This window comes from Empidonax traillii, unplaced genomic scaffold, assembly GCF_003031625.1.
Source record: "Empidonax traillii isolate 1590-97213 ecotype Southwest subspecies unplaced genomic scaffold, ASM303162v1 scaffold984:size454904, whole genome shotgun sequence".
NCBI lineage: Eukaryota > Metazoa > Chordata > Aves > Passeriformes > Tyrannidae > Empidonax > Empidonax traillii.
The window spans coordinates 315,607-341,027 of NW_020956177.1; the positions used below are offsets into that span (position 1 = coordinate 315,607).

The following is a 25,421-nucleotide window of genomic DNA, read 5'->3' on the forward strand; positions in this document are numbered from 1 at the left end:
ATTAATCTGGGTAATTCTACTATAGTACCCTTGATGTTATTTAACAACTGTAATAGTGATGGCTTACAGTATTGTATTACATTGTTTGCTATAAGATTCAGATCATTGCCTGTCCTTACCCAGAATCAAATCCCCTTGAGGTACACACTGGACTTCCTCGTCCTTCTGCATAATCCACCATGTGCACCCAGGTCCTTGAGCAAATGCAATCCTGTGGGTGATTACTGGATCTCCTGTGCAGGTCCCCTTGACCTTTTTTGTTTTATGGCAAAACCAGTTTTCAGAAGGATTAAAACAATTTTTTCCCTGTCTCAAAAACTTCTGTTGCTGTATCGCCCCTCACAATATTGTGATCAATGTATTAGGTGTTCTAGAGCTTTGCCTTGTTTGAGTACAGTCCGGATCAGTCCATGGCAAATGGTAGGTCTGTGTTTCCACCTGTCAGTTCCAGGTATACTGGATGGCCTGCACTCTTGCTGCCAAAGAATTGAGAAAACTGCATTAGCAATATCAGCTGACGTGCCACTTGGCTGCCTCTGACTCCTCTTCATATTGAAGTTGCAGCGTGTCTGGCACGGCTGGACTCAGAGGGGACATGACTTCATTCAGGCTGTGATAGTCTGCTGTTAGTCTGCACTGGCCACATGGCAGCGAGCTCTGCCGAAATGAGTCCAATTGCCTGGGTAGCATAACATCTTCCTTGAGGGGATGCCTTTCCTTCATACCTGACAGGAGTTGCTTCCAGGGGCTGAGGGCTTGTGCCCCTTTTCCAATTGTTTTGTTAATGTCCTCTTCTGTAGAATAGGATTGCAGATGCTCATCTTCCCTACCCTCTAATTCCAGGCTACTAGCCCTCTTATTCTAGTGTTGGGGCAGCCAGGTGATGATGTCCTTGCCTGGATGATGGCTGAAATCTTTTTGCATGTACTGCAGGTCACTCAGGGTTGTGCTGTTTAACGCAACATGAAATGACTACCATCTTTTTTATGGGTTCTGCCTCTTCCACTACCTCTTCTTGTGATGGCCCTGCTTATTCATCCCTTCCTAAATGAGCTCACTTCCATGTATATCTCTCCTTGTCCATAGGGGGGCTGATGCAGACAGAAGTTGGTACTTTGGTTTAACCACAGTGTCTGTCACTGGAGTTGGAGTAGCTGCCGTGCCTGTCATTTTGCCATCAGATCCAGAGGCTTTTTTTGCCCTCAGGGGTACTGTATAGTGTTGAACAGCACTCAGTAGGCCTGGGCCAGGACCCAGCACATTCGCTGACATTTTTTCTCTCTGGAATTGCCTGGGTGACAGCATAGTTTTTCCAGATTTTGCACTTGTTCAGGGCTGAAGTTTCAAAACACTGAAGGTGCCCCCTGTCCTAGGCACTTGCCCGTATACCCTGCCACTTATTACTGTCCAACCTCAGGGCAGATCTCTGTGTGGCTCTGAAATAGTTGTTTACCCCTAAACAAGATCTTGAACATGTCCAGAAGACATAGCAATAGGAATGCTAGTTTGAACATCCCAAGGATATTAAAAATTCTCAAGTATTGCCTTAATTAGCTTGGAAGTGAAGGGGAAGATGAGGATAGGTACCAGTCTCTCCCATGGATTGGGTCTCTGAGGAGAAAAGGTAAAAGTTGTAATTATTAATAGTTTCCTATAGATGGCTCCCGAAGTCTGGAGATGTCGGCAGTGCCGAGTACAAATACCAGATTAGTTTCATGGCCAGCAATTCTGTCGTATTATTAGACAGTGTTATGGAATACAACAACATGATAACCTTAGGCTGGTTCCCATGGGTGATAAACAGCACATGGGGCAATATATACAAGTAAAGTATTATATAACACGACTTTACAAACAAGCACACCAGCTTTGAGAGCAAATACATCACCATTGTGACCACTGACTGAAGTAATATAATGAATGCTCATAACAAGTTTCTTCTGATGCATTCTAGTCAGATTTGTTGTTATTTCAACCTGTTGCGCCCTGTGTTGGGCACCAAAAATGACTGTCATGGTTTAACCCCATCTGGCAACTATTTGCCTCACTACCCCAACCGCAGTCAGATGGGGGAGAGAATCAGAAGTATAAAAGTGAGAAAACTTGTGGGTTGAGTTGAAGACAATTTAGTGGGACAAAAAAGGGAGAAAATGGTAATAATAAAGGAATTAAAATATGCAAAACAAGTGATGCACAATGCATTTGTTCACCACTTGCTGACCAGTTCTCAGCCAGGTCCTGAGCAGTAGCCCCTGGCCAGCTTTCTTCCCAGTTTATATATTGACTATGATGTCATGTGATATGGAATATCCCTTTGGCCAGGTTGGGCCAGCTGTCCTGCCTGTGTTCCCTCACGACTTCTTGTGCCCCTCCAGCCTTCTTACTGGCAGGGTTTGAGAAGCTGACAAGTCCTTGACTTAGTATAACTAACGGTACTTAGCAACAACTACAAACATCAGTGTGTTATCAGCATTATTCTCATACTGTATCCAAACCACAACTCTATACCAGCTACTAGAAAGAAAATTAACTCTATCCTAGCTTGAATCAGGATAACTGCCTTCATTGCAGCCATCAAGTAAGTATTTCTGCCTGTCAAATATAAATCTAAATGGATTTTTAATTTAAAGTAGCTGCCTGTTTCCCCTTTGTGGTATAGTAGAAAACCATGAATATCTGAAACTGAGCAAAAACCATTTGCCGATTTATAAGTAGCAGGTATGGTTGTTTGTCTTTTAAACATAAATGCAATTTTTATGCAGATATGACTTTAAGGCCCTTTACTATATGGCTGAATCTAATACCAAAGAAAGTCTTCCCTGTAGCTGGGACAAAAAGGATGTTGGAAGTGAATTCTTTTTGCATGTCAGAGGACATGACTTTTGTATTTGTACTTCCATACCTCAAAAGGCTAGATATCCTTGATTTCCTGAGCCTCAATTATTGCTTATGTTGCCTGTATATGAGATAAGGACCTCAGGTAGGATTTGTATCAGGTAGCAAATATCAGAGAAGAATGTATATTGGGATTTCAGAGAAGTTAAGCCTTGGGTTAGGTTTTTGCCCTGGGAAATGGATGTCAGCCTTTGTTAGAGCCGTGCTGCCCTGAACTCTCCTGGAAAGGGCTTAGCTATTGATGTAAAGCTACAGCAGTCGCTGGAGCCTCTGCTTTAGTGATGTATTGCTCAGATTCAGTTTCTTCATTGCCAGAGAGGGGCAAAGACCAATATTTTCTTCCTTTGTAAAGGCCTTCCAAAATCCTTTGAGCCTTGGTGATTATTGGTCTTTGCCAGGCAATAGATTTTTTAAGATTTTAATTATTTGTCTTTTACCTCTTTCCCAGAGTTGGGAAGACTGCTGGGAGAAGAGAATCCTAGGTTTTCATTCTTGATCTGAATAATATATCCTGATTTAAAGACTAGTGTGTGGAGCCTGGAGGAGAGCTAATGCCTTCCATGTTTCCAAGAATGTTTTGGGAACTACAGTAGATAGGGTCATCCAGATTTTGAAAATTTGAACTAATAATTTTGTGTAAGGTAAACATTTTCACCACAAGGAAATAAATTAATTTGTTTTTATTTTTTTAAATTAATTAATTTATTTGTTTTCTCAAACTGATGTGTTACACAATTAAATATTATTTAGAAATGTGATCTTTAGAGATTAAATCTCCAAGCTGAAGGGTACTGTATTTTTGAGTTGACATATATTGATTAAAACTGACTGAATCACTGGCTTGAAGGTGGGTACTTCCTCTTGTCCTCTGTTGATTGTGTTTTCTCTTAAGATTGAATCTTGCTATACAAAGATGTTTGGGGCTTAATGCTTCAAGTCCCTCAAGAAATGTTGAGATATTTTGACTGAGTAGAAGCATGGTGAAGTCTTCATTAAGAACTTGGACAGTGGAAGGGTATTAATTCTTAAAATGTTTGATACCATATTGGGGGAGGGGTCCATAAGCCCAAGGGTAAACCTTAACAGTTGATAGATCTTGTTAGGCTGGACAAATGGTTTGATGGTAACATCAGGAAGGTTAATCAAGTCATGTACCTGGAATAAAGAAACCTTGTCCCTCTCTACAGGCTGTGTGATAACTGTCTAGGAATGATGAGCTTTGCAGAAAAGAACTGCGGTGTCCTGGTGGAAAACAAGGGCAAGTGAGTTGCACATTAGAGAGCAGTGTGTGTGTAGTGATGGAAGCTAGGGCTGTATTAGAAAAAGTGTATCCAGCATTTTGGGAGGAGTGATTATTTTCCTGCCTTTGGAACTGATGAGGCTGCATCTGGAATACCGTGTGGAGTGTTGGCCTGCCATTATAGGAAAGGCATAGGCATAGTGGAGCAGAGGACAACTCTCTTACTTAGGGGCTGGAGCATATGATGTATGAGGAGAGGTGAGAGCTGACTTTCTGGAGTCAATCTCTGCATCCTTTATTGAAGATCTGCAATATAAAATGGGATATTTAGAACATTAGGAACGTAATGTCGAATAGTGTGATCTTTTTTTTTAGTTTCTCACTCCTGAGTTGTAAAAAAGCAAAACTACTTATGAAATAGGTAAAGTTCTAAGGTATGAAAAATGCATTTGGTGGGTTTTTTTTAAACAATATTTTTTATTTTACATATATAAAACACAATACTCAATAGTGAACTCACGGGCTTCTGCAACTAGATAGGGTTTGATCTTTTTTCCTTACTCAGTCATATGATTTCTTCCACATTTTTCATCTTAAGAACTTCAGGTCAAAGGTAGGTACTTTACTCAATTAGAAGAATTTCACAAAAGGTCTGAAGTATTGGAGTCTACCATTTATTGGAGGATGTCTAGCATTTCAGTCCTGTATTACAGTTCTACTGGTAAAAATGTTTTTATGTCCTTACAAAATAGCATTATATTGTGTGTCATTTGTGAATAAGTGATCATGAGCTACTGGAATCCTTGCACGAGTCTCCTTTACTGATGTTAGTTAAACTGTTAAACTATGGGGACCTTGTTCAGCTCTTAACTGAGAACATCAGTTACTGAAAACACTTGTAGTGGTATGTTGAACTGCCTTACTTTGCTTTTGTGACACCATTTGACGCAGATTATTTTTTGTTTGTTTTTTTTTTTTTTTCCAAAGCAAAATCAGATGTTTCAAGAGGAAGGGTTGTGAATAGTTTTGGCTATGTTTCTCCGTGATGGGATACCCTTTGTGTGTCTCTTCCACCGATTTGCAGTGTTGCAAATACTCTTTTTGAATAAAGAAGGAAAAATGATGATACAAAATAATTGTGAATAGAATATACCTTACGAATTTCACTTGCGAACTGCATAGAGTGTGAAGCTTACAATGCATAGCATAAGCTGTGTAGCCATTTTGTCGTCTTTGCTCTCCTGAGTAATATAATTAGAGGCCCATGGATGGTAAATACAGAGATAAGGAATAAAGAAAATATTTATCGTTTCCTGTATGTGAAATTCTTTTGATAGTATAACAAAATTGAAATGGTGAGGAAGGTAAGGGAAGTTTAGAATGACTTGCATGTGTTTGTCAGGGTTTAATGACTTTTAGACTTGTTAAAAGTACAAAAAGTGTTTTGGGAAGGTTAGATTTGGGTTTGAAGTAATTCTGTAACTTGCTTTTTTGTATTAGATGTGCTATTAGTTGTGATTTGTACATCTGATTTTGCTTTATGAAATCCATTTTAAGGACTATTTTTATGTTTCTATGTAACAAGTTGGCAACAACCTTTGAACATGTTAGGGTAATAATTTGGTTTTACTATAGATTCTACAGGTAAGAATATGTACCCTGTACATAAAATGCCCCATTTCAAGAGCAAAAAAATCTCATAATACTGCCTTGGGTGTCACACAATTCCTTTAATAGCTATATAGGACCGTTTGCTAAGTACAAGACTTGTGTATGGTTACACAAGTAGAGTTCCCTAATAAATGGTATTACTTGAACTCTTGGTGGTACTTGTGGCTCAACTGGACAGGGCAGTTGCACAGTGATAATTAGCATTTGTACTGTCCCTGTAAAACCTCAGTTTATAGTGACTATTTCTGAAATCATCTTTTCCAGCAAATCTTTCTAAACCTGGAGTCCTATTAGTGTTTTATTCCATGTCAGAACAGATAATTTGAAGATTTGTAAGTGGAACATAGCATAGTACTCCAACATGAACTACTTAGATTCTGGCACTTCACAGCTGATTTGGCTTAGCCTGGTGCTTCTTCTACTTTTTTTTTCTTTTCTTTTTTTTTTTAACCAAATTAAAAGTACATCAAGTTACACGATAATCAGTCTCTTACAGAACCACATTGCTCCTTCTGCATAATATTAGTAGCACTTGAATCAAAGACCATTAAGCCAGGACTAAGACAGTAAAACCAGACTAAAAAGTAAACCAGATACAGAGTTGCTGCAGTGTTTGGGGAAGTTTGTCAAAATTTGTGTTAAACTAAGAGTGGGAGACACAGTTTAAAAGAGGCGTAAGCTGTTAATACCTCTAGTACTGTGGATCCTCAGCACTTCACAGAGATCATTAAGGTACAGTGGTAGTGTGAAGTTTGGATTATCTTCGTGTAGTCCTCTGTATACTTAAAAAGTGTTTAGATGAGGGGAATGGCAGAACCTCTTTCTGACCTAGTAACAAACTCTTGAACTAGAACTAAATTAGCATGGCTCTGGAGACTTGGTGGGTACTACTGTGTCAGTCCCTACTAGTGACTGACAGCACAGGGTCAGTCATGGCAGAATTCTCTCCAGTTCTTTTTGGATGATGGTTGCTGTGATTTTCACATCAAAGGATTTCATGGGGTGGTCATTGATATCATGGTCAGAAGTTATGGTATCTGAGTTTCTGGATCTGTGTCTTAAAGAATGTATTCGCTGTTAACTTTGTGAAGTGCAGGGTAGTTTTCCAGGTCTATGTAGGACACCTGAGTCTAATACAGGAGAGCAAATCACTTAAGTCTTCAATGTAGATTATTCACATTTTACCTGCAAGACTGCTCTCTGGAGATGGTTCTTCTCATATATTTTTGAAATAGGTCTTCAAACACTGAAGAACTTTTAACTTTCTGTGGATGGTTTTCTTCCCCTTAGATAGCTTATCTCTCTTGCAATTAAATAAATTTTAACATCAATATCAATGCATCTTTGAACTTAAAATCACATGCGACAGTCTTTTAGAGATGGCTCAGCGTTGGGGTTGTTGAGCCTGGAGAAGCTTGGGGAGACCTTTCAGTACCTGAAGGTGGCATACAAGAAGACTGGTGAGGGACTATTGACCAGGTGTCGTGATAGGACAAGGGGTAATGGCTTTAAACTGAAAGAGGGTAGGTTTGGATAAGAGATGAGAAAGAAATTCTTTACTGTGCAGGTGATGATACACTGGAGCAGGTTGCCCAGCAAAGTGGGGGATGCCTCATCCCAGGAATTGTTCAAGACCATGTTGGATGGGGATTTGTGCAATGTGGTCTTGTGGAAGGTGTTCCTGTCCATGGCAGGGGGTTGGAACTAGATGATCTTTAGGTTCTTTCTGGTCCAAACCCTTCTATGATTCTATAATAAAAATTGAAATGTTTTTCTACAAAGAACTAAATATAATTTATTAAGAGAATCCTGTGAGAAGTTTTCTTGTACTGAAGTGGGCATTGCTGCCTTGTTCCCTTTGGCAAATGGTCCATGTTCCCCCTATTGTCACTTCTGGCATGCCTTACAGGAATACAGAAGTAGCACAGTACATACAAAGCAGTCCTTATTCATGAACATGAATTTTATTTTCTTCGTGTGACAATAAAACTGGAAAGAGAGTGGGAGTGATATGGTTGTTATTTTTCCATCATAAATTAGTTTCTGCAGAGGATGACAAAATTGGCAGGACTGCAAAGGTATGTGAACTACTCTGCCTTCATATGGAGATACTTTAATTTTTATGAAGTAGTTCTTTAAAAAAGACAGTACCTAACCGAAAAAAAAAAAAAACACCTCTAAAAATGTAAATAGGATTTTTTAAGTTCACAGTTCATTTGTGTCATGTATTAACTAATTTTTCCTCCAGTATAGTTGTTGACTTTCGCACATGTACATGCTTTATCACTTGTTTTATAAAGAAGAAACAGAGGAAAGGGAGAACAAAGCTTATATGGAGTGGTGGTTTTATAAATAAGACTTTTCTTCTCTGTTTTCCAGATTCAATATTGCATAAACATGGGTGCATTTTTGGATAAACCAAAAACTGAGAAACATAACGCTCATGGTGCAGGGAATGGCTTACGTTACGGCCTCAGCAGTATGCAGGGATGGAGAGTGGAAATGGAAGATGCTCACACAGCTGTTGTAGGTATTCCCCATGGCTTAGAGGACTGGTCCTTTTTTGCTGTCTATGATGGTCACGCAGGATCTCGTGTTGCAAATTATTGCTCCACGCACTTGTTAGAACACATCACTAACAATGAAGACTTTAGGGCGACAGAAAAACCTGGATCTGCTCTTGAACCTTCAGTGGAAAATGTCAAGAGTGGAATCAGAACTGGCTTTTTGAAAATTGATGAGTATATGCGCAATTTCTCAGACCTCAGAAATGGGATGGACAGAAGTGGCTCAACAGCAGTGGGAGTTATGATTTCACCTGAGCATGTATACTTTATCAATTGTGGTGATTCACGTGCTGTTCTCTATAGGAATGGACAAGTCTGTTTTTCAACACAGGATCACAAACCTTGCAACCCGAGGGAGAAAGAGCGAATCCAGAATGCAGGAGGCAGTGTAATGATTCAGCGTGTTAATGGTTCATTGGCAGTTTCTCGAGCTCTGGGGGACTATGACTACAAATGTGTTGATGGTAAAGGCCCTACAGAACAACTTGTTTCTCCAGAGCCTGAGGTGTGTGAAATATTAAGGGCAGAAGAAGATGAGTTTATCATCTTGGCTTGTGATGGAATCTGGGATGTAATGAGCAATGAAGAGCTCTGTGAATTTGTAAAGTCTAGACTTGAAGTATCAGATGACCTGGAAAAAGTGTGCAATTGGGTAGTGGACACTTGTTTACATAAGGTATGTAACTTTTCTCCAAGCAGCTGTTCTAAAATTAACTTCTGGTTAGAGGGGTACAGATGTTAACAGCAGTTCCTGGCCTACTGTTCAACTTCTCCATCTTCCTTTCCTCAAAGTTCTGTACCAATTTGAGTGTATACCCTTGCTGAAGGATATACAGCCTCATCCTTTATATTTGGAGAGGTGATTGCAATTGCAAAAATAAAGGTTTATTAGGTTCTCAAATAATGTTTGCATATGGTTCCAACTCTAAACTTTGATTCTAAATACAACATTTAAAAAATAATCAAGTCTGAGGAATGCATGTTGTGGAGTTAAAGTTTGGTAGTGTTTGTATCTTTTACCTAAAACCAGCATTGGCATCATCTCCTCCTCAAGGTAGGGCTTGTCTCATCTGAAGTGGTGTCTTCAGCTCATTGTAGCTTACTTGGAGAAGCACTACTTTTGCACCTGAGCTTGCATGCACTCCTCAAATTTAGAGTTTGGAGCAACTTCAGGTCAGTTGGTAAATAGGGATATGTTTCCAGCATTTCCTGAAGAGTGCAGCTCCTGCTAGTGCAGATAGAGTTCCTTTGTTAGGCCACAAACAAAACATGCAATTTGGAGGAAAACAGTAAAATTCAGAATGGTAACTAAAAAGGGTAAGTAGTTGGGTTTTGGTTTTTGTTGTTGGGTGGGGTTTTTGTTTTGGTTTTGGGTTTTGTTTTGGTTTTTTGTTTGTTTTTGTGTTCCAGAAATAGGATTGTATTCCAGCAAATACCATACAGAGCATGACTGGTTTAAATGCTGTGGCTTGTCTGCCCAAGCCAGCCTTGTTAAAGGATGGTCACTCCAGTAAAACTGAGCAGTGACTGCATGTTTATTTTTCAAAGCCCTGTCCTAGATCTCTGCAGTTTGTAACATTATTAGAATGTTGTCTTCTGTCTTTAGGATGTGAATTGTACCACATAACAGTAACTGATAGGTGTCCCCATATGCTTGGTACAAAGGGCAATGTAGACTAACTCCTGAGTATTTTTGAAGGAACTAATGTCAAATTCCTACTTAATTGCCTCAGGAGAAGGTTTTGTTGTCATAGATGCTAGGAATTATCCAGTAGATTGGGTTTACATAGAAACAATATGCAGTGACACAGAAAAAAAAAAGTTAAGATTTTAATTTCAAACTAGTAGTTCTGCTGTATTTGGAACAAGTAAAAATGTGATTAGAGTAGAAAAATGAAAAATAAGATTAAAGATACTGACTTCTCTTTTTCCTTTGTCATGTAGGGGAGTCGTGATAACATGAGTATCGTATTAGTTTGCTTTTCAAATGCTCCTAAGGTCTCAGATGAGGCAATGAAAAAAGATGCCGAGTTGGATAAGTACTTGGAATCACGGGTTGAAGGTAAGAAATCCATTTTGTAGACTAGATAGTGAACCAATAACAACTTGATTGTGATAGTGACCACAATAGTGTCATAACTATCTTGAGCATGAAAACAAAAACTCTGAAAGCCATTTTCCCACCTAATGTTGGGTCAAGTTCAGGCCTGGTTACAACTCTGAGTTTTTGTCTGTCAGGAAAAGTGTTTTAGGCCATGTGCTTAGTTTATCCCGGTATTCTGCAAGCACTTTCTTAATGTGAGCTTTAGGTTTTTTACTGCTATCTGTACAGGTCAAAATGCAACTACCAAAACTTGCAAAGTGTTAAATCGGTTCAGTAAAATGTGATCTTGCTAATGTCCTGCTTATAAAATATTCAAGGGGTACTTGTACTATTTCTTCCCTTTCCTGTGGAAGTTTTTGACAACAAGAAAAATCTGTACTGGGTTTTTGTGTCAGTGTCCCAGTAATCTAGATAGTTGATGCAGCAAACCTAAATTTAGATATGTATGTAATAAGGCCTTCAGATACAAGTTATCTCTGAGCTCACAGCTATTGTGTGTGGTGTCTTTTCCTCTTGTTCAAATGGGATGTAAATTGAAATGGTTTGCTTATTTGTAATTAATGTTGAGATTAGAGAGCACTAATGGTCACTTCAAATGCTAACTCTAGGCATGTTTCTTGGAACTTGGCTTACATCCCAGGCTTCCTAGATGACACTAGTTAAGATAAATACTTGTTACCTTCTGTGTCAGAGTAGAGAACAGGAGCTGTTAATGGGCTCTGGGAGAGAGCCAGGAGCAGTTACCTCCACTGTCAGCACTCAGGTGTGCATAGTGGTTACAGGTTACTATTCCCAGCTTCTTGGTGGCTCCTCTCTGTTAGCAAATAGGTGAAAAATAAATGGAACTGCAGTGTGTTTTATTGCTTTCATAAGTGAATGTTAAGATTAATGGAAAAGCTGTCAAATAACTTGGGATCAGAGTGAATTGATTAACTGAGAATTTTAGCTCTATTGTCATATTTAACTAAATACTACACGCCAAGAAAAAACCCAACATTGTAGGGTGTGTAGTCTAAACTGATGTGTAGTCATTCCAAATATAACTCAAAATGATTGTTGAGCTTAAGTGCTTCAGAGAAATCAATTGCTTCAAAGCTTAACCTTCTGTTGCTTCAGTTTTTCTTGATTTTTTTTCTTCATTTTATTTTCTCCCGAATGACGTGTCTCATTCTGTGTTCGACTAATTGGACAGAGTGCAAGGCCTGTAAATGTCAAGTATTTAGCAAGGAATGATAGTTAGCATATTTGAGGAAATTCTGTCAACAAGTGGAAAAGTCAAGGAAGCAGACTTCAGAAGAACTTGAAATATTTATCTGATTTTTAACAAATTTTTGTATTAATAAATCCTATGAAATTGTAATAAAAGTTTTGGCAGGTGGGAACTTGTTTTAAATAGGAGAGGACAACTGCCTTAATCAGGTTTACATTCATCTTTAGATTAAGTGTAGTCTAGACAACAGTGGGTAAAACAGCTGTGCCTCAAAGGTTTAAACTAACTTAATTCTAAAAACTCAGAGCTTGGTAGATACATTATGACAATATGGATTTGTTTAAAATGCCTTTCTAGATGATGACTGTTCCTTTCAAAAAGGAAATAATGGTCTTTGAACACAGTAAATTAACATGAATGATATTTTTCTTTAATCTATTGAAAAGTTAACAACCCACACGTTATCAGCAGTTGGTTGATTGCCAATAACAATTTTATTTATACCTGCAGTAAAAACATTCTGCAACAAATAAGCTTGTCTTAGAACTACTAAGCTGTGAAGATAGGTGTTGTCAAAAATAGAAGCTATGAGTTCTCTTGGATACTCTTGTCTTTCAGTAAGTGACTAGTATAAATCAGGGCAACATTGGAACTTATTATAAAATCCCTTGGGACTTCTTGAAGCAATTATAGTTTGATCACTGGTGTTTGTTCTTCATGAGTGTACACTATTCAGCATGGACTATTATTTCTGTTCTTTTGTGGACCTTAAATGCCAAGTTGGCTGGACTAACCCATCAAACCTTTTAGGCAACTGTTTCTTTTTTCACTACTGTACTTGGGCATTTTAAGCTCTGGCTCAGATTGAAGAGTTGTATTTGAGGCATACTTTTGTTTGATTTTAAAAACGTGAAAAAAATAGGTCTGTGTTCGAAAGCAGTTTAATATTTGTGTATGTAACATTTTTAATTTGTATTTGTTCCTTCCTAAATAGCATGCTGAGATTCTGTATATTTTCATGATGAGTTGAGTTAGTAGTTCCATGAGATCTTTCCAGAGTTATTAAAAGAGATATTATTTCAGTACTAAGAGATTTTACTGTAACAGATTTATTAAAAAGCATATTCAGCAAGTCAGAGTTTACTAGTGGAAGAACTATATACCAATGCTCTTTTGCTAGTTTGAGGGTCTTGAAGTTGACAAAAGGTGGATAACTACATTCCAAAGCTGCCAGTTCTGAGTATACTGAAATACTTGATGAGGTTGTAGTCAGTAGCTTGTGCTTGAGTCATTTATGACTGTGAGCACAGCCCTGCTTCTGGTTTGAGTCATTTAATTGGTCAAACTCCAAAGCAGAATCACAGAGCCATAGAATAGTTGAGGTTGGAAGGGACCTTAAAGATCATGTAGTTCCAACCTCCCCACCATGGGTAGGGCACCTTCCACTTGTCATAAAGGTGTATTGGACAGTAGTGAAGTTGTGCTGGGTGGGTCTTTTCTTACTGCCACTTGCAAACACTACTTTCTCTGTGTTTCAGAGATCCAAAGTTTGGTCGCAAGAAGAGAAAACTAGGCACAGAAGTCAATTCAGTTCTCTGTTATGTTCAATTTTATTTGAAAGGGTGCATCAGAGTTGTAGTTAATAACAAACAGACAAACCCCACAAAACCCAGTAAACACTAACCCCGTAAATCATAAATAGGGGCACATGATCAATGTAGGCTTGAACAGTCTTATTAGTAAATACTCAGTTAATACAGTGGGTTGGATGATGCATTTTACATGTGTGGAATATAAAAACTGATTTGTCATAATAGCTGGGCATGATAGGAGGTGCTGGAACATAGAGAACTTGTAATCTGGTGGGGACTTGTATTACATAAAATTGAAATACAATGTTAGCTGAATTTTCAAAATGCCTATCTGTGAGTTAAGTGTTAGGCTTTCAGTGACAAGTATTTTAGGACTAAAGTAGTAGACTTTGTACTGGACCTTCATGGATTTACAGACATGATAATATCAGGAAATGGTTCTTGAAGTGTCTGAATTATATTAGCAATGCAAAGTTAATTGCAGGGTTATTCTTAATATCATAGAGATGAAGGTGAAAACCTTGTAAATGCCCATAAATCTGTTTCTGAAAACATGTGGTTTCTTTCTCTAGTGGCCTTTGTCAAGCAAATCCACAGTCTGTATCTGCTAACTGATGTGTAATGAAAAAAAGGTCATTTGCTTTATTCTCGATTTTCTATTAGGAAGCTTTTTTTTTTTAATGAGAGGGACAGATTCCAGATGAAATAATTCACTCCAGTATCAGGAAAAGAAAAAGGTGATGGTCAGTTCAACCACAATTCCTGATTTAGCACCTTCTAGAAATGGAGAGAAGATGCTCATGGTCCAGTTCAGTACTCCCTGAGGGGTTGATACACAGTATAAAGTAGAAATTTCCAGTACCAAGAAACATAGATCAGTCCTTAGCTGTGATTGCTTTCCTTTGTGTTTATGAAGATATAAAAACTTATGCTTCCATTAATATTTAGGAATTACTTACTCCTGTAGCCTTTCTTCTTATTAATTCTTGCTTTTTGTCTACTTATTCTATGTACAGAACTAGATGTACTCGTGATGTAAAAGGTAGTGTATAAAAAGTACTGTATACAAAAGGTGTATTTCCTGTCAAATGGATCTCAGCAAAATTATAGCAGTACAGTTACTTCTAACTAGGTAGAACTGTACAAAAGGATGCAATGTATAAGGAGTTGTGGCTAACTTGTGCAAATGTGACTGGAAGGAGTGATCAAAATCCTAAGGTTCTGGCATACTTGTTCAGCTGTCATTTCCTTTGCTAGCCGTGATTCATCCTTAAAGGATGGATGAGAATATACATCAAGGTTCACAGAGCAGTGCTTCATCACTTCTAGTAGTGGTGTACCTGTCTTATTCATTGCAAAGATTGTATGGTGCTGGCTTAAAATTGTGCATAGTGCCTTATTTGTTATTGTAACTATTCTACAAGTGATTGCTTTTGGGGGGATTTCCTACAGATCTCCCTGATACAGAGTGAGTACTTTGCCAAGCACTTTGTTGATTTTAGTAGCCCTAAGAGAAGCCTGTATATAACTTGCTTTCTAGATAAGGGATAGACATCAAGAGAGGTTTAAATACCAGGAAACTTGGGATGGAGGATATAAAGTAGCTAGCTGATGTGCTATTCTACTAACTTGAGAAACTCAAATTGTAGCTGTTGCTGGCTTAAGTTGCAGTCTCTTCATCAGTTACCCAGAATATAATCAACTGTAAGAAATTTAAGTGATCTGTATATCTTTGTATAGTAGCCAAGATAGAGACTGATTAAAGTCTTTTTAGGATGATGTTTGAGAGGTGTCATTCTTAATCCTTTCGGGTTTTGGCTCAAAGAAAAGGTTTTTATCTAGAACAGTGTCTACAGGAAATGGCACTCTCTTCCTTAACTTAGGTTATTTTCAGAAAAAAAAAATCCTCTCTTAAAAATACATGATTCATGCATACAACTACAATTTGTAGATAACTTGGTGAACCTCTTTTGATGAAAAAGAACATAGGAAGATTTACTTCAGCTTAGGCAGTTCTTTTCCAAGGTAGAAGAACTTACTAGCACTGGACTTGTGTCATACTTCTGCTTTGAAAATGAATACCCTATTTTTAATTATTCCTCATCCCTTCTGTGTTCTTTTTTGGCCACCTGAGAGATAATATTTTATATCCTTCATATATCCCCTTGCTTAAATGATGGGCATAGTGTTTATGCACTGGAGATTCAGGCCTTTGACAATACAAGGTGTTACTCACATCAAAGCGTGACAGAATCCCTCGGAAGCGTTGGCTTTATGGCGTGTAACTTCTGATTATGTGTTGCCCTGCAATGGGTGGGTAACTGAAACGTACTCCCAGCTGCTGTCTTTTTCAAAGAGAAAAGGCTGCAATCTTCAGGGTGTTTCATTCAGTTCACAGTCTACTTCTAAGCTTCTCTTGAGAGAGGAAGGCTTGAAGCATACCAGAAAGATAGACTATGAATTTGAATTGCTCTGTTCCACCATGCAAAGACCGTTAATCTAAAATGTAAAGAATGTTTTCCTGTTTACATCTAACTTTTTCATAATGTCTCTATTAAAAAGTGATAATATCTTATGTGTCAGTGTCTTAACCAATGGGTGGTATTAATTCAGGACTTCTTCTGTTTTTAAATTAGAAATTATGGAAAAATCGGGTGAAGAAGGAATGCCTGATCTTGCTCATGTTATTCGTATTTTAACTGCGGAGAATATCCCTAATTTACCACCAGGAGGTGGTTTAGCTGGCAAGTGAGTACAGTACTAGAAGTTCTTGAACTGTTAAATTCACTGAAACTCTTTCATTTAAATATTTTAAAGCTTTCTTATTCTACTAGCTATACTCAAATAATTTTTTTTGTATTTCAAGCTAGTTGACCTTTTGCAGTATGTAAACATTTGTGTCACTATTCCCATTCCAGAATGGTAAGAACAAACACATTGGTCATATTCTGGTACATAACCTACTAGATAACTATTTCTATATGTCCACTTTAAAAAATAAAAATAAACGTATTCTTGGCTTTTTACTTCTTTACATTTGTTAAGAGCTGTCAGTAACATAATGGGAAAATCAAAATACCAGATCAGTTTTCCTGATGTTGTGTTCTCCCAACCATTTAGTGTCCATTATAAGTTTGGGACAGGATTTACTTGCTCAACAAACATTCTCATAAAAAAATTGTTTTTCTTTGTTTAGTCTAAAACTGAATGTTACATAACCAAAAATATTCAACTAGGATATGCATTTTAAAAGTTAATTGGAATAAATATTCAGAAATTACACTGGTATTCTGGAGAGGCTAATGGTGTTGTTCTAGAAAATTATAATTTAAGTAATTTCATGAAAATAACTTAGAAGTGCATATACAATTGTTAATGTAGAACTCCCCAGAAAGTAGGATTCATTATTGTTCCCTGATGTAGATCAGGTTGTTTCTGGAATCTTGGTATATTACAAAACACGAAGTCCTGTCTTTCGAGCATTTGTATATACATCTATTTTCATTGCATGTACTTACTCATGAGCCATGTTTGCCATGACTATATCTTTGTAGCCTTCAAAGTACCTACGTGCTGTGGGCCTTTTTCTCCTCCTGTGTGCATTCCAGGCATTCAGAGAAGATGTGTTTGCCTGTTCTTGCTGATCCCTCCCAACTGCTGTGTTCTGTTGTTTTGCTCATTAATACCTGCATCATGTACTGCTTCATTATTCCAGAACCTTTGCATATAAAGTCTATTTTAATTTCTTGTCATCCAGGTTACATTTTTTCAGGGGCTTGATTCAGAATTTACCTTTTGATGCCTTTCTCTCCCTTTTGTATTTTAAAGTCCCCTGACTTCAGGGAGCGTATTTGCAGTTTCTTGCAAGAGAATATCATACAGTATTAATAAGTTGTTCTTGACCTTAAAACTTAGGGCAAAGACAGCCAGTGACATATTTAAGTTGACTTTACTTGCAGGATTGAGCTCCTGAATGGAAATCTTGAAAAAACACTATTACACAACTCAAAATTACATACTGCATAACTTTAAATTTTTGTCCTAACAAGAGAATGTTTTTTGTCTTGAGGTTTTTATCCTGTGATGTTACCAGGTCATGAAGAACTCACACTTTGTCCTTCCTTTTGAACTCTTAAGACCTGGCTCAAACAGGTTGCAGAAAGAGCTTGTCTGTGGCTGACATCCATGCTTTTAGCACCAGTTATAGTTGCTCCAGATGTATGTCTGAGCTGAAGAAATGCAATGCAATGTTACTGTGACCAGGAGTATGTTTGTAGACCTTAGGAACCTCTGCAGTAGCTCCGCTTGTGTTGGTGTTGTGTACTTCTTTCAAGCTTCTCACTTGTATAGAAGCCCCTACTGGCTTATTCTTTGAGACGGGAGGTCTACAAGTATCAGCTCTGCTGTGGTTACTTGATGGTGCTGTTTTATTTTTTAAAATCTTACTCTCCAAAGACTGGCTTCTGGCTTGGCTCTGATCTGCTTATAACTTCAAGTACTTCCTCAAGAATAGTTATTTTTGGCTGAAGTAAACCAAAGTCCTGAGCAACCCTGGCACCCGGGTGTTAGTACCACTCAACATCTTGCTCCTGAGTTTTACCATCAAAGGAAAGCACAGGGAAATTCACTGTTCAAAGAAGGGAAAGTGATTTAAAAAAGAGTCTGATTTAAACCCTCTGTAATGGCTATCTGCTGCTTCTGTGGCAGCCTTGCTTGGACTGTCCAGGTGTTTTCAATTACACTGGTGTGAGGTGCCTTTGCTTTTTCTGGTACAGACATGTGGTCAGAATTGTGCCATTCCTCCACCATTAAATGTGGAACTAAGTGGAGAGAACCATTTCCCGTATCACCTGCAAAAAGATTCAGTTTCTTTTCTCTAGGAAGATCTTCCATCAAGGCTGATGGATCCCATTCTAGCTCAGCCAAGCAACCTTTCTAGATTTCTTAAATATGTTAAATATGTTCAGAAGGAGCCTCATCAAATTTTGTGGCATCCTCATTATTCTGGGGCAGAAAGTTCTGTCACATCAAGAGCCATCAGTGTGTATTTGAGACATTTGCTGCTGTCTTCAGCTGATGCCCTTGTGCTCTTTGTTTGGAGGGGTCAGCAGTTGGTGCTTACTTGCATTCTGTAAGACAGTTTCTCTAGATCTTGACCACTTCCAGACTTTGGAGTCTTAGTTCGTGTAGCAGTTCTTTTTTTGTTGAAACTGTCAGTAACTTTGATCATGTTTATTATACTTGTCTGAACATTTCCCAGATTTAACATTGATTTGAAGATGTAGGTACATAACGTTTTTCTCAAAAATCTGTTTATACCATGGGTTTTATTTTCTGTGAAGCTTTTTGTGGTTTTTTTTGCCTGCCTCTGAAGGTCAGGCTTAAGTGGCACTGCCAGAATTAGTCTGGCTAGTGGCTTTTGGTTTCTAATTTCTACAGTGTGAATAGCAGACAGCATATCTCAGAGGCTGTATATTCTGGGCACCACACTTGAAAATATGTAATAAAAATGGGGGAAACCAGAACTGTCTTCACAAGAAACCCAGCAAACTCAAAGAATTTTGTTAAAATAAGTGAAATAGGAATTTAAATGTTACTCTTGGCAAAATCTGAGATGCAGCTCTAAAGACACAAAGAGATAGGCCATGGGGAGGGTAAGGCAAGAAAATGTTTTATTTTGCTTAGTCTTTACAAATCCTGACCAATTGCTAGATCCCAGAATACCATATTGAAAGTGAGTAAAGACACTGAGAGTGGGCTTCATCTTTTTAAAAGTCAGGTTAAAAGAAAAATACCTCCAACACTTTAAAATGACTGCCATGCTCAAACTTTTCACAGTGTTTGGAAATCCTTTGTTGTGCTAAATTTTTTTAAAAACTTCTCTTTTTAGGCGTAATATTATTGAAGCTGTGTATAGTAGGCTGAATCCACACAGAGAGAATGAGGGGGTAAGTTCTCATTTTGATTGCTATATCTCTTTGTTAATGTCAACATCGAAGTAGTGTCATACATTAAGCAGAAGTGTACATCACTGTCAATAAAGTGTTATAAACACAGGATATCTGTGGTAGCATACTGGTAATTTTTACCTTGCTTTGGATGGATTTGATGTAGAAGTTCATTCTCAAAAAGGCAGAAAAATGACACCCAGTTCTGAAGGCTTTTTAAGCATCTAACTGACTACCGTTTTCTCAGTCAAACCTGTGAGGCAAAATGCAGGATTTTTCTAAATTATGGTTCATTATTGTAAGAAATTGTGGTCAGCAAATTCATTACTTAACTAGCTAGTATGTCTACTGTCCAGAAATTTAGTACAAGAGGGGGCAGACACACTTCCTGTTGTCTTCTGTATGTGTAGAAGACCTTTGTACACTGAAATAATAGATAATGAGACTAATATTGACTCTTTTTTTAGCATTTAACTATCTTTTCGTATCCCATATGCACTGGTCTAAGGAAAATGTAAATTGATTTTAGTTTACATCAGTTTTGATTTCTGAAATGCCTTAGATTTCCTACTAAGTTGAATTTTTAAGTAGTATGTTGAAATATGGTTTACTGTAGCTTTAAGCCTGATTATTAGGTGGCTCTTAGTATAAATAAGTAATAACCGGTGTTCCTGTCAATTATGTTTAAATTTGTTTAAAAACTGTGGAAAACTGAATAACTGATAAAAAACATCAGTGCTTGTACACATATTATTTTCTATACAGTTTATGTGAAGTTATCTGTGAAAGTACCATTCATATTCTGGTAAATCCTTTGTAATATTTTTTTTCTTCTGAGATGGCTACAGGCTCCTCAGTCAGGTAGTCATTACAGTGAATGGTGTTGAGGAGATGTCAACTTTTACTTGAAATACCTCAGAATTATCAGTTGTGCACGTTGAGATTGTAAATACAGTCTCACCACAATTATTATTGTCTTTCCCATTGTCATCTTCTCTTAACTACCTGTGTTTGATTTATACTCTGCAGTTAGAAAGCTCGGGTGGGTGGAAGGGGCCACTGTTCTGTTAGAGCACAAATAGAGAAGAAATCTCTAGCTTCCTAATTTTATTAGAATTTGTTCCTTTTTGTAGTTTGAAAGTGATAGAGTATACATTTTTCATTTCACTTTCAAGAAACTGTGCAACAGTACCCCAAAACAAGCTAGACAAAATTTTTCTCTTTTCAGCTTCTTTAGTCCTTCAGGAAACTCTGCACCTCTTTCAGCCTGCTATTGCTTTTTGTATTAAGCCAGAACTTTTCCTGCTTTTTGGGGAAAAGTTACTGGTTTAAGTGATTTATTTAAAAAGAACAGCCTAGGTTTTACAAATTGATTGGTATTTTAAGAAAAAAACCTAAAAGTTTGTCTAATGCTTACTTTTTAGAAATGTCATGTGCCATAGTCACACTTAAGATGCATCTAAGTCCAAATTTACTTTTCAACAGCCATGCAAGCTTGCTCAAAGTCCTAACATGCAGTACAGCATCCTTTTGTCTATTGGCTCCTTTCACAAAGTGTTTGTGCATCGTCCATTTTAGTTTAGTAAAATGAGGTAGCTGACCTAAGTATGCATTATGCTCATTAAAGAATATACCATTACCAGCTTTGACCTTTTTTGCCATTTGAATCCCTGGTTTGGCATTTAATTTGGCTTCTCTCATAGATGTGAACACAACAGTACACGCCAGTCTGCTTTGTAAACTTTTCTTACGTTGTTATATAAGTGTAAATATGAACAATGATGTGTTTTATATAGACTGAATTAAATTTTAATTTGATTTTGTGATGTAATTTGGCAGTCAGCACCTTCTCTTCTTCCCATCCCAAGTGATATTGACCCAGAGCAGTTTGAGAGGATGATCTCCTGCTTGGTGAAGGATGCAGTTCCTGTTTGCACTTTGCCAGCAAGTTATCTTACCATCCTTGAAGTGCATTCATTCAGTGGGGCTCACTTTTGAGATGATGGAAAATGATTTCCTTGCTGGTCTTACTCAGTTTCAGGTGCATATGTGGTGATCTTGTAGCTTTCTGAACTGAATGCTCTGGTGCCTGGGGAGGGTAAAAGGGAAGGAAGCTGTTCAGTTACTCAGCATAGAACTCTTCAGAATGTCCCCATATATGATAACATTGCTACAGATCTCTCAGTAACAGGAAGCAAAGATAGGAAGGAAAGATATAGTACATCCCAATGATGACATTGCCAAGTGAGATTGAAATGAAGCTAATAATGCCCCTGTTTAAAAGTAGTAGGAAGCAAGAGCAGATCTTCATACGAAAAATGAGGAGCTAGAGACAAGGATGCTGAGTCTGCAGAGCACAGAGGGGCAATGGCTTGCACTTGAGTATCTTTCCCCATGTGTAGTTAACAGTGCACACGTGTCAAGTGTGGGTGTTGTGCAGAATATTGCTGTTGCTAACTGGAAGGGAAAGTCTGCCTGTACCAATCATCTTCATCTTACGATTGTATATCAAGCTAGAACTATTCTTATTACCTTGGCAAAATAATAATGTAATTAGCTGCTAAAAGTATTAATGCACATGTGTAACAATTAAAAAACCCAAACAAACAAACACAAAAACAACCCCATGCAAACAATCTAATTAACTTTTGCACTTGAGAATATGACTTCCTTCTAAAAAGTATACTTTTAAGTGTTTTATAATTTAAAATAGTTACCTGAAATCCTGTGATGAACTGGATCATAATAGCTTTGCAAGGAAATTCTTAGAAAGTATATAAATTAAAATCAACGTTGTATCTCTTTCTAAATTAGCTTTGTTTTACTCAGCACTGTAAATATTTCAGGTAGTTTTGTGCTTAGAAACTTTTTTTTGTTGTCCAAGGTAGAGGTTGTAGAGTAACTTTTCTGTTCTTCACATATGCCTTTTGTGAGGATCCCTAACATGGAGCCTAAATAAGGAGATGATGAGCAGAGCAAGAGACTGAGAAGTGAAAGGGTCCTTACTACAGCAGAGATCACTGGTGTGTGGCTGTAGGGTATAGCAGTCCTAAGCTTTTTCTGCTAGGTATCTCAGAGTACAAGTATTTTGTATATCAGGGGCTGGAGGGAGCCCTGCTCTGAGGTCACAAAGAATAACTTTACCAGTGCTTGAGCAGAGGAACTTCTGCTGTAAATGTTGTGGCTTGTGTCTTTACGAATATGAGCGAAAGCACAGAAATCTGTTACGTGTTGGGGACTCGTGCTTTCAGTTCTTTAAAGGGAATTTAAAAGGCATTATTCATAGCTAAATAATTGTTACCACTGTAATGTTACAATATCACCAAGTTATTCTAACGTGTTAAAAAAGCACTGCTTTTTCTCTATGACTGCTTCTTCGACCATTTTTATTTTTTGATGTGCCCCTAAGACTAGGAGAATACTAACTGAGGAGACTACTTTGCTGTGTATATATATATATATATATATATATATATATATATATATATCTCCTTAAACACAAGGAACAGTGTTAAAATTACAGTGGCCGTGTCAATAGTTCCAAGTGGTACTTGTTTAAAGCTGCCTTCGAGCATCTTGTTTGAAATCAATCACGTTTCTCTCTTACTTTTAGTAATAATATACTCTGGCACTTTGCTGAACCAAATCATATGTCATTAAGGGCTGCTACACATAATTTAAAAAATGTAAATGGACACAATTCTTAACGCTTTTCTCACAACATTGTAAATCCAGTCCTTAATACATGCTAACCCATGTTATACACATAATATAATAGAACAGAACTTGTGTAAAAATTGTCAATGCTCATGCTGAATATAGCCAGCACAGATTTATTCTTGTTTTTATGGTCAGTAGCACTTAAATTGAATTGGAACGTGAAGGAAGACAGATGCTACCTTGCACAATAACCAGAGTTTTCAGGGACCTGTTCTAGCCTCACATCATTAGAGAGAAACCTCTGTCTGTATAGTATGTAATGTTGTCTGTGGGGTTTCTTGTCTCTTAGCACTGAGGGACACACATGAAGCACAAAATAGCCTGCTGTAGAATAGGGTGCAGGATGTGAGTCTGAATATCAAACACTAACAGCACTGTTAATTCATCTCCTACTAGCATTTGAATTGTTTAGGAGTCTCAGGGCTGCTATTATATTGCTTATTGCTTTTTACTCTTCAGTGTTGCATGGGAGCAAAATTATTCACTTCAGTCTGCCAAAGGAATTTTTAAAGGTCTCGGTATTGTGAAATGTGGAAATTCAGAGTGTGTGTTTGTTAATATCAACCTCAGAGCAAACTGATGGAATAGATGAAATACAGAATTTAGATATGCTTTGAATTTTAAAAAATGGAAAGTCTTCAGCTATGCTGCCTTGTTTAGTATTAGATAAATAAATAACTTGAGGCTTTTTCTTTGCCAAAACCTAAGAAACAGGATGCATCTGTATCCTCATCTTGATGCCATGATTTTTCACTGACCTTGTGCCAATAAGGCATTAAACCAGTTCCACTTAATATATAAAAACTACCTCCTTTATCTTGCTTCTCCTCATTGGGGTCTTGAAGAGAATGTTGAATCCTTGAATATTCTCTTGAATATTTTCATATTTGAATATGAAAATGCTAGTACATGGGAGTCAAAACATCTCAAACTGAGACCAGCAAACCACCCTGAAAGCGTGTCTCTTATTTAAGTAACAAATTAAACTTAGAGGGACAGCATTATATACAGTGATATTAATTTTTGTAGTAAAATTGTCCCCTTTTTAACTTGGACTATACTGATCAGTCTTGGGGCTTCTCTTCCAGCAGCATTACATACAGCATGCAAAATCTTACTGACCCCCAAATATTTTCTTAATACTGCCATTAAGCTTGTAAGTGAGTGACAGCAATACTTGTAGTTAGGAAGCTTTTGGACTACATGACAATAAAATGAGGTCAGCATGAGAACAAGGTAGTCTGGACTGTGTCTCTAATGTCTTGCAAAATCTGCCAGCTTCCAGAGATACAGTTCCATTTGTCTAGCTTGATAAGTTACTAGATATTAATAATGTAAACTGGACTATTCCCTTAAAGGAACAGTACTGCTTTAGCACTTGAAAATATCTAGTATCAGTATAAGTCTACCACCAAAAAACCAACCAACCAACCAAAGAAAACCAACAAGAAACCCCAACGAACAAACAACATTTTTTTAAACAGAAGGCTTGTAACCAAATAGGTCTTTTGCTAAGGAAACTTCCGTTCCTTAACCAGCACTTGTTTTTCAGATTTTTGTGCTGTAGGTTCTTTAGGCTTGACTTTACATAACTGTTTTACCTGCTAATTTTTTTGGCAATACACAGTCTGCCAAAGGTGTGTCTTATGTTGTTCAAATACCATCGCTCCTGGTGCTAATGGGTAGCTGCTTGCTTTTTTTCCGGCAGCATCATGCATGTGAAAATCAGAGATTGTTTACTAAAACACTGAGCGTTTATTTTGAACTAAACTGCTATCAGTAGGGTTAACTGTTCTCCTACTTATTCACAGAACTGTGCTGCTATTGGCTGTGCAGAAATTCATAGTTAAATATATTGGCCTGGTGGCTAAAGAAGCTTAAATTTTCAAAATTTTCCATTGACAAATGACCAACATTTTGGGGAGTATCAGCTGTATTTTTTATCAAAAGACATTTTGAATAAATATGGAGTTGATTGTGAGGAGGTACCATGACTGGCTCAATATGAAGTGAATTTATTAAAAATACTGGTTTAATAGTTATCGTTTCTTGTGTTGTATCAAAAGATGAACATGAAATATATAATTCTAAGATGTATGTTCCTAATAAGGTGTCTTAAATTAAAATAGAGCAAAGCTAGTGTTTTCTCAATCAGAAAAAAAAAAAAAAAAAAGGGTTTGGTTGTGTGGGGTCTTTGTTTGGGGATTTTTTTTTTTTTTTTGTCATGTCGTTAGAAAACATTCCAGTTTAACTACATGATTTCTTTGGGGTCTTGAATCTTAACAAAAGGACCCCGGCGCGGCCGAGGAAGGAGGAACGCAGGGCAAGTTGGTGGAGGCGCTGAGGCAGATGAGAATTAATCATAGGGGGAACTACCGCCACCTGCTGGAGGAGATGCTCAGTAGTTTCAGGCTGGCGCAGGGGCCGGGGCCGGAGCGCTCGGCAGAGCCCGCCCCGCCCGGGCAGGACACCCG

At 37.6% G+C, this 25,421-nt stretch overlaps 1 protein-coding gene across 1 annotated transcript in view; it reads left to right on the forward strand.

Moving 5' to 3' along the window:
* The window catches only part of PPM1B (protein phosphatase, Mg2+/Mn2+ dependent 1B), a 57,562-nt gene that overhangs the window by 29,601 nt on the left and 2,540 nt on the right, over positions 1-25,421 (forward strand). The window contains exons 4-7 of the mRNA XM_027903596.1: positions 8,186-9,049; positions 10,318-10,435; positions 15,916-16,027; positions 19,170-19,227. Of these exons, the coding sequence (XP_027759397.1) occupies positions 8,204-9,049; positions 10,318-10,435; positions 15,916-16,027; positions 19,170-19,227 (1,134 nt within the window). The 5' untranslated portion in view covers positions 8,186-8,203. The remainder of the gene's footprint in view (positions 1-8,185; positions 9,050-10,317; positions 10,436-15,915; positions 16,028-19,169; positions 19,228-25,421) is intronic.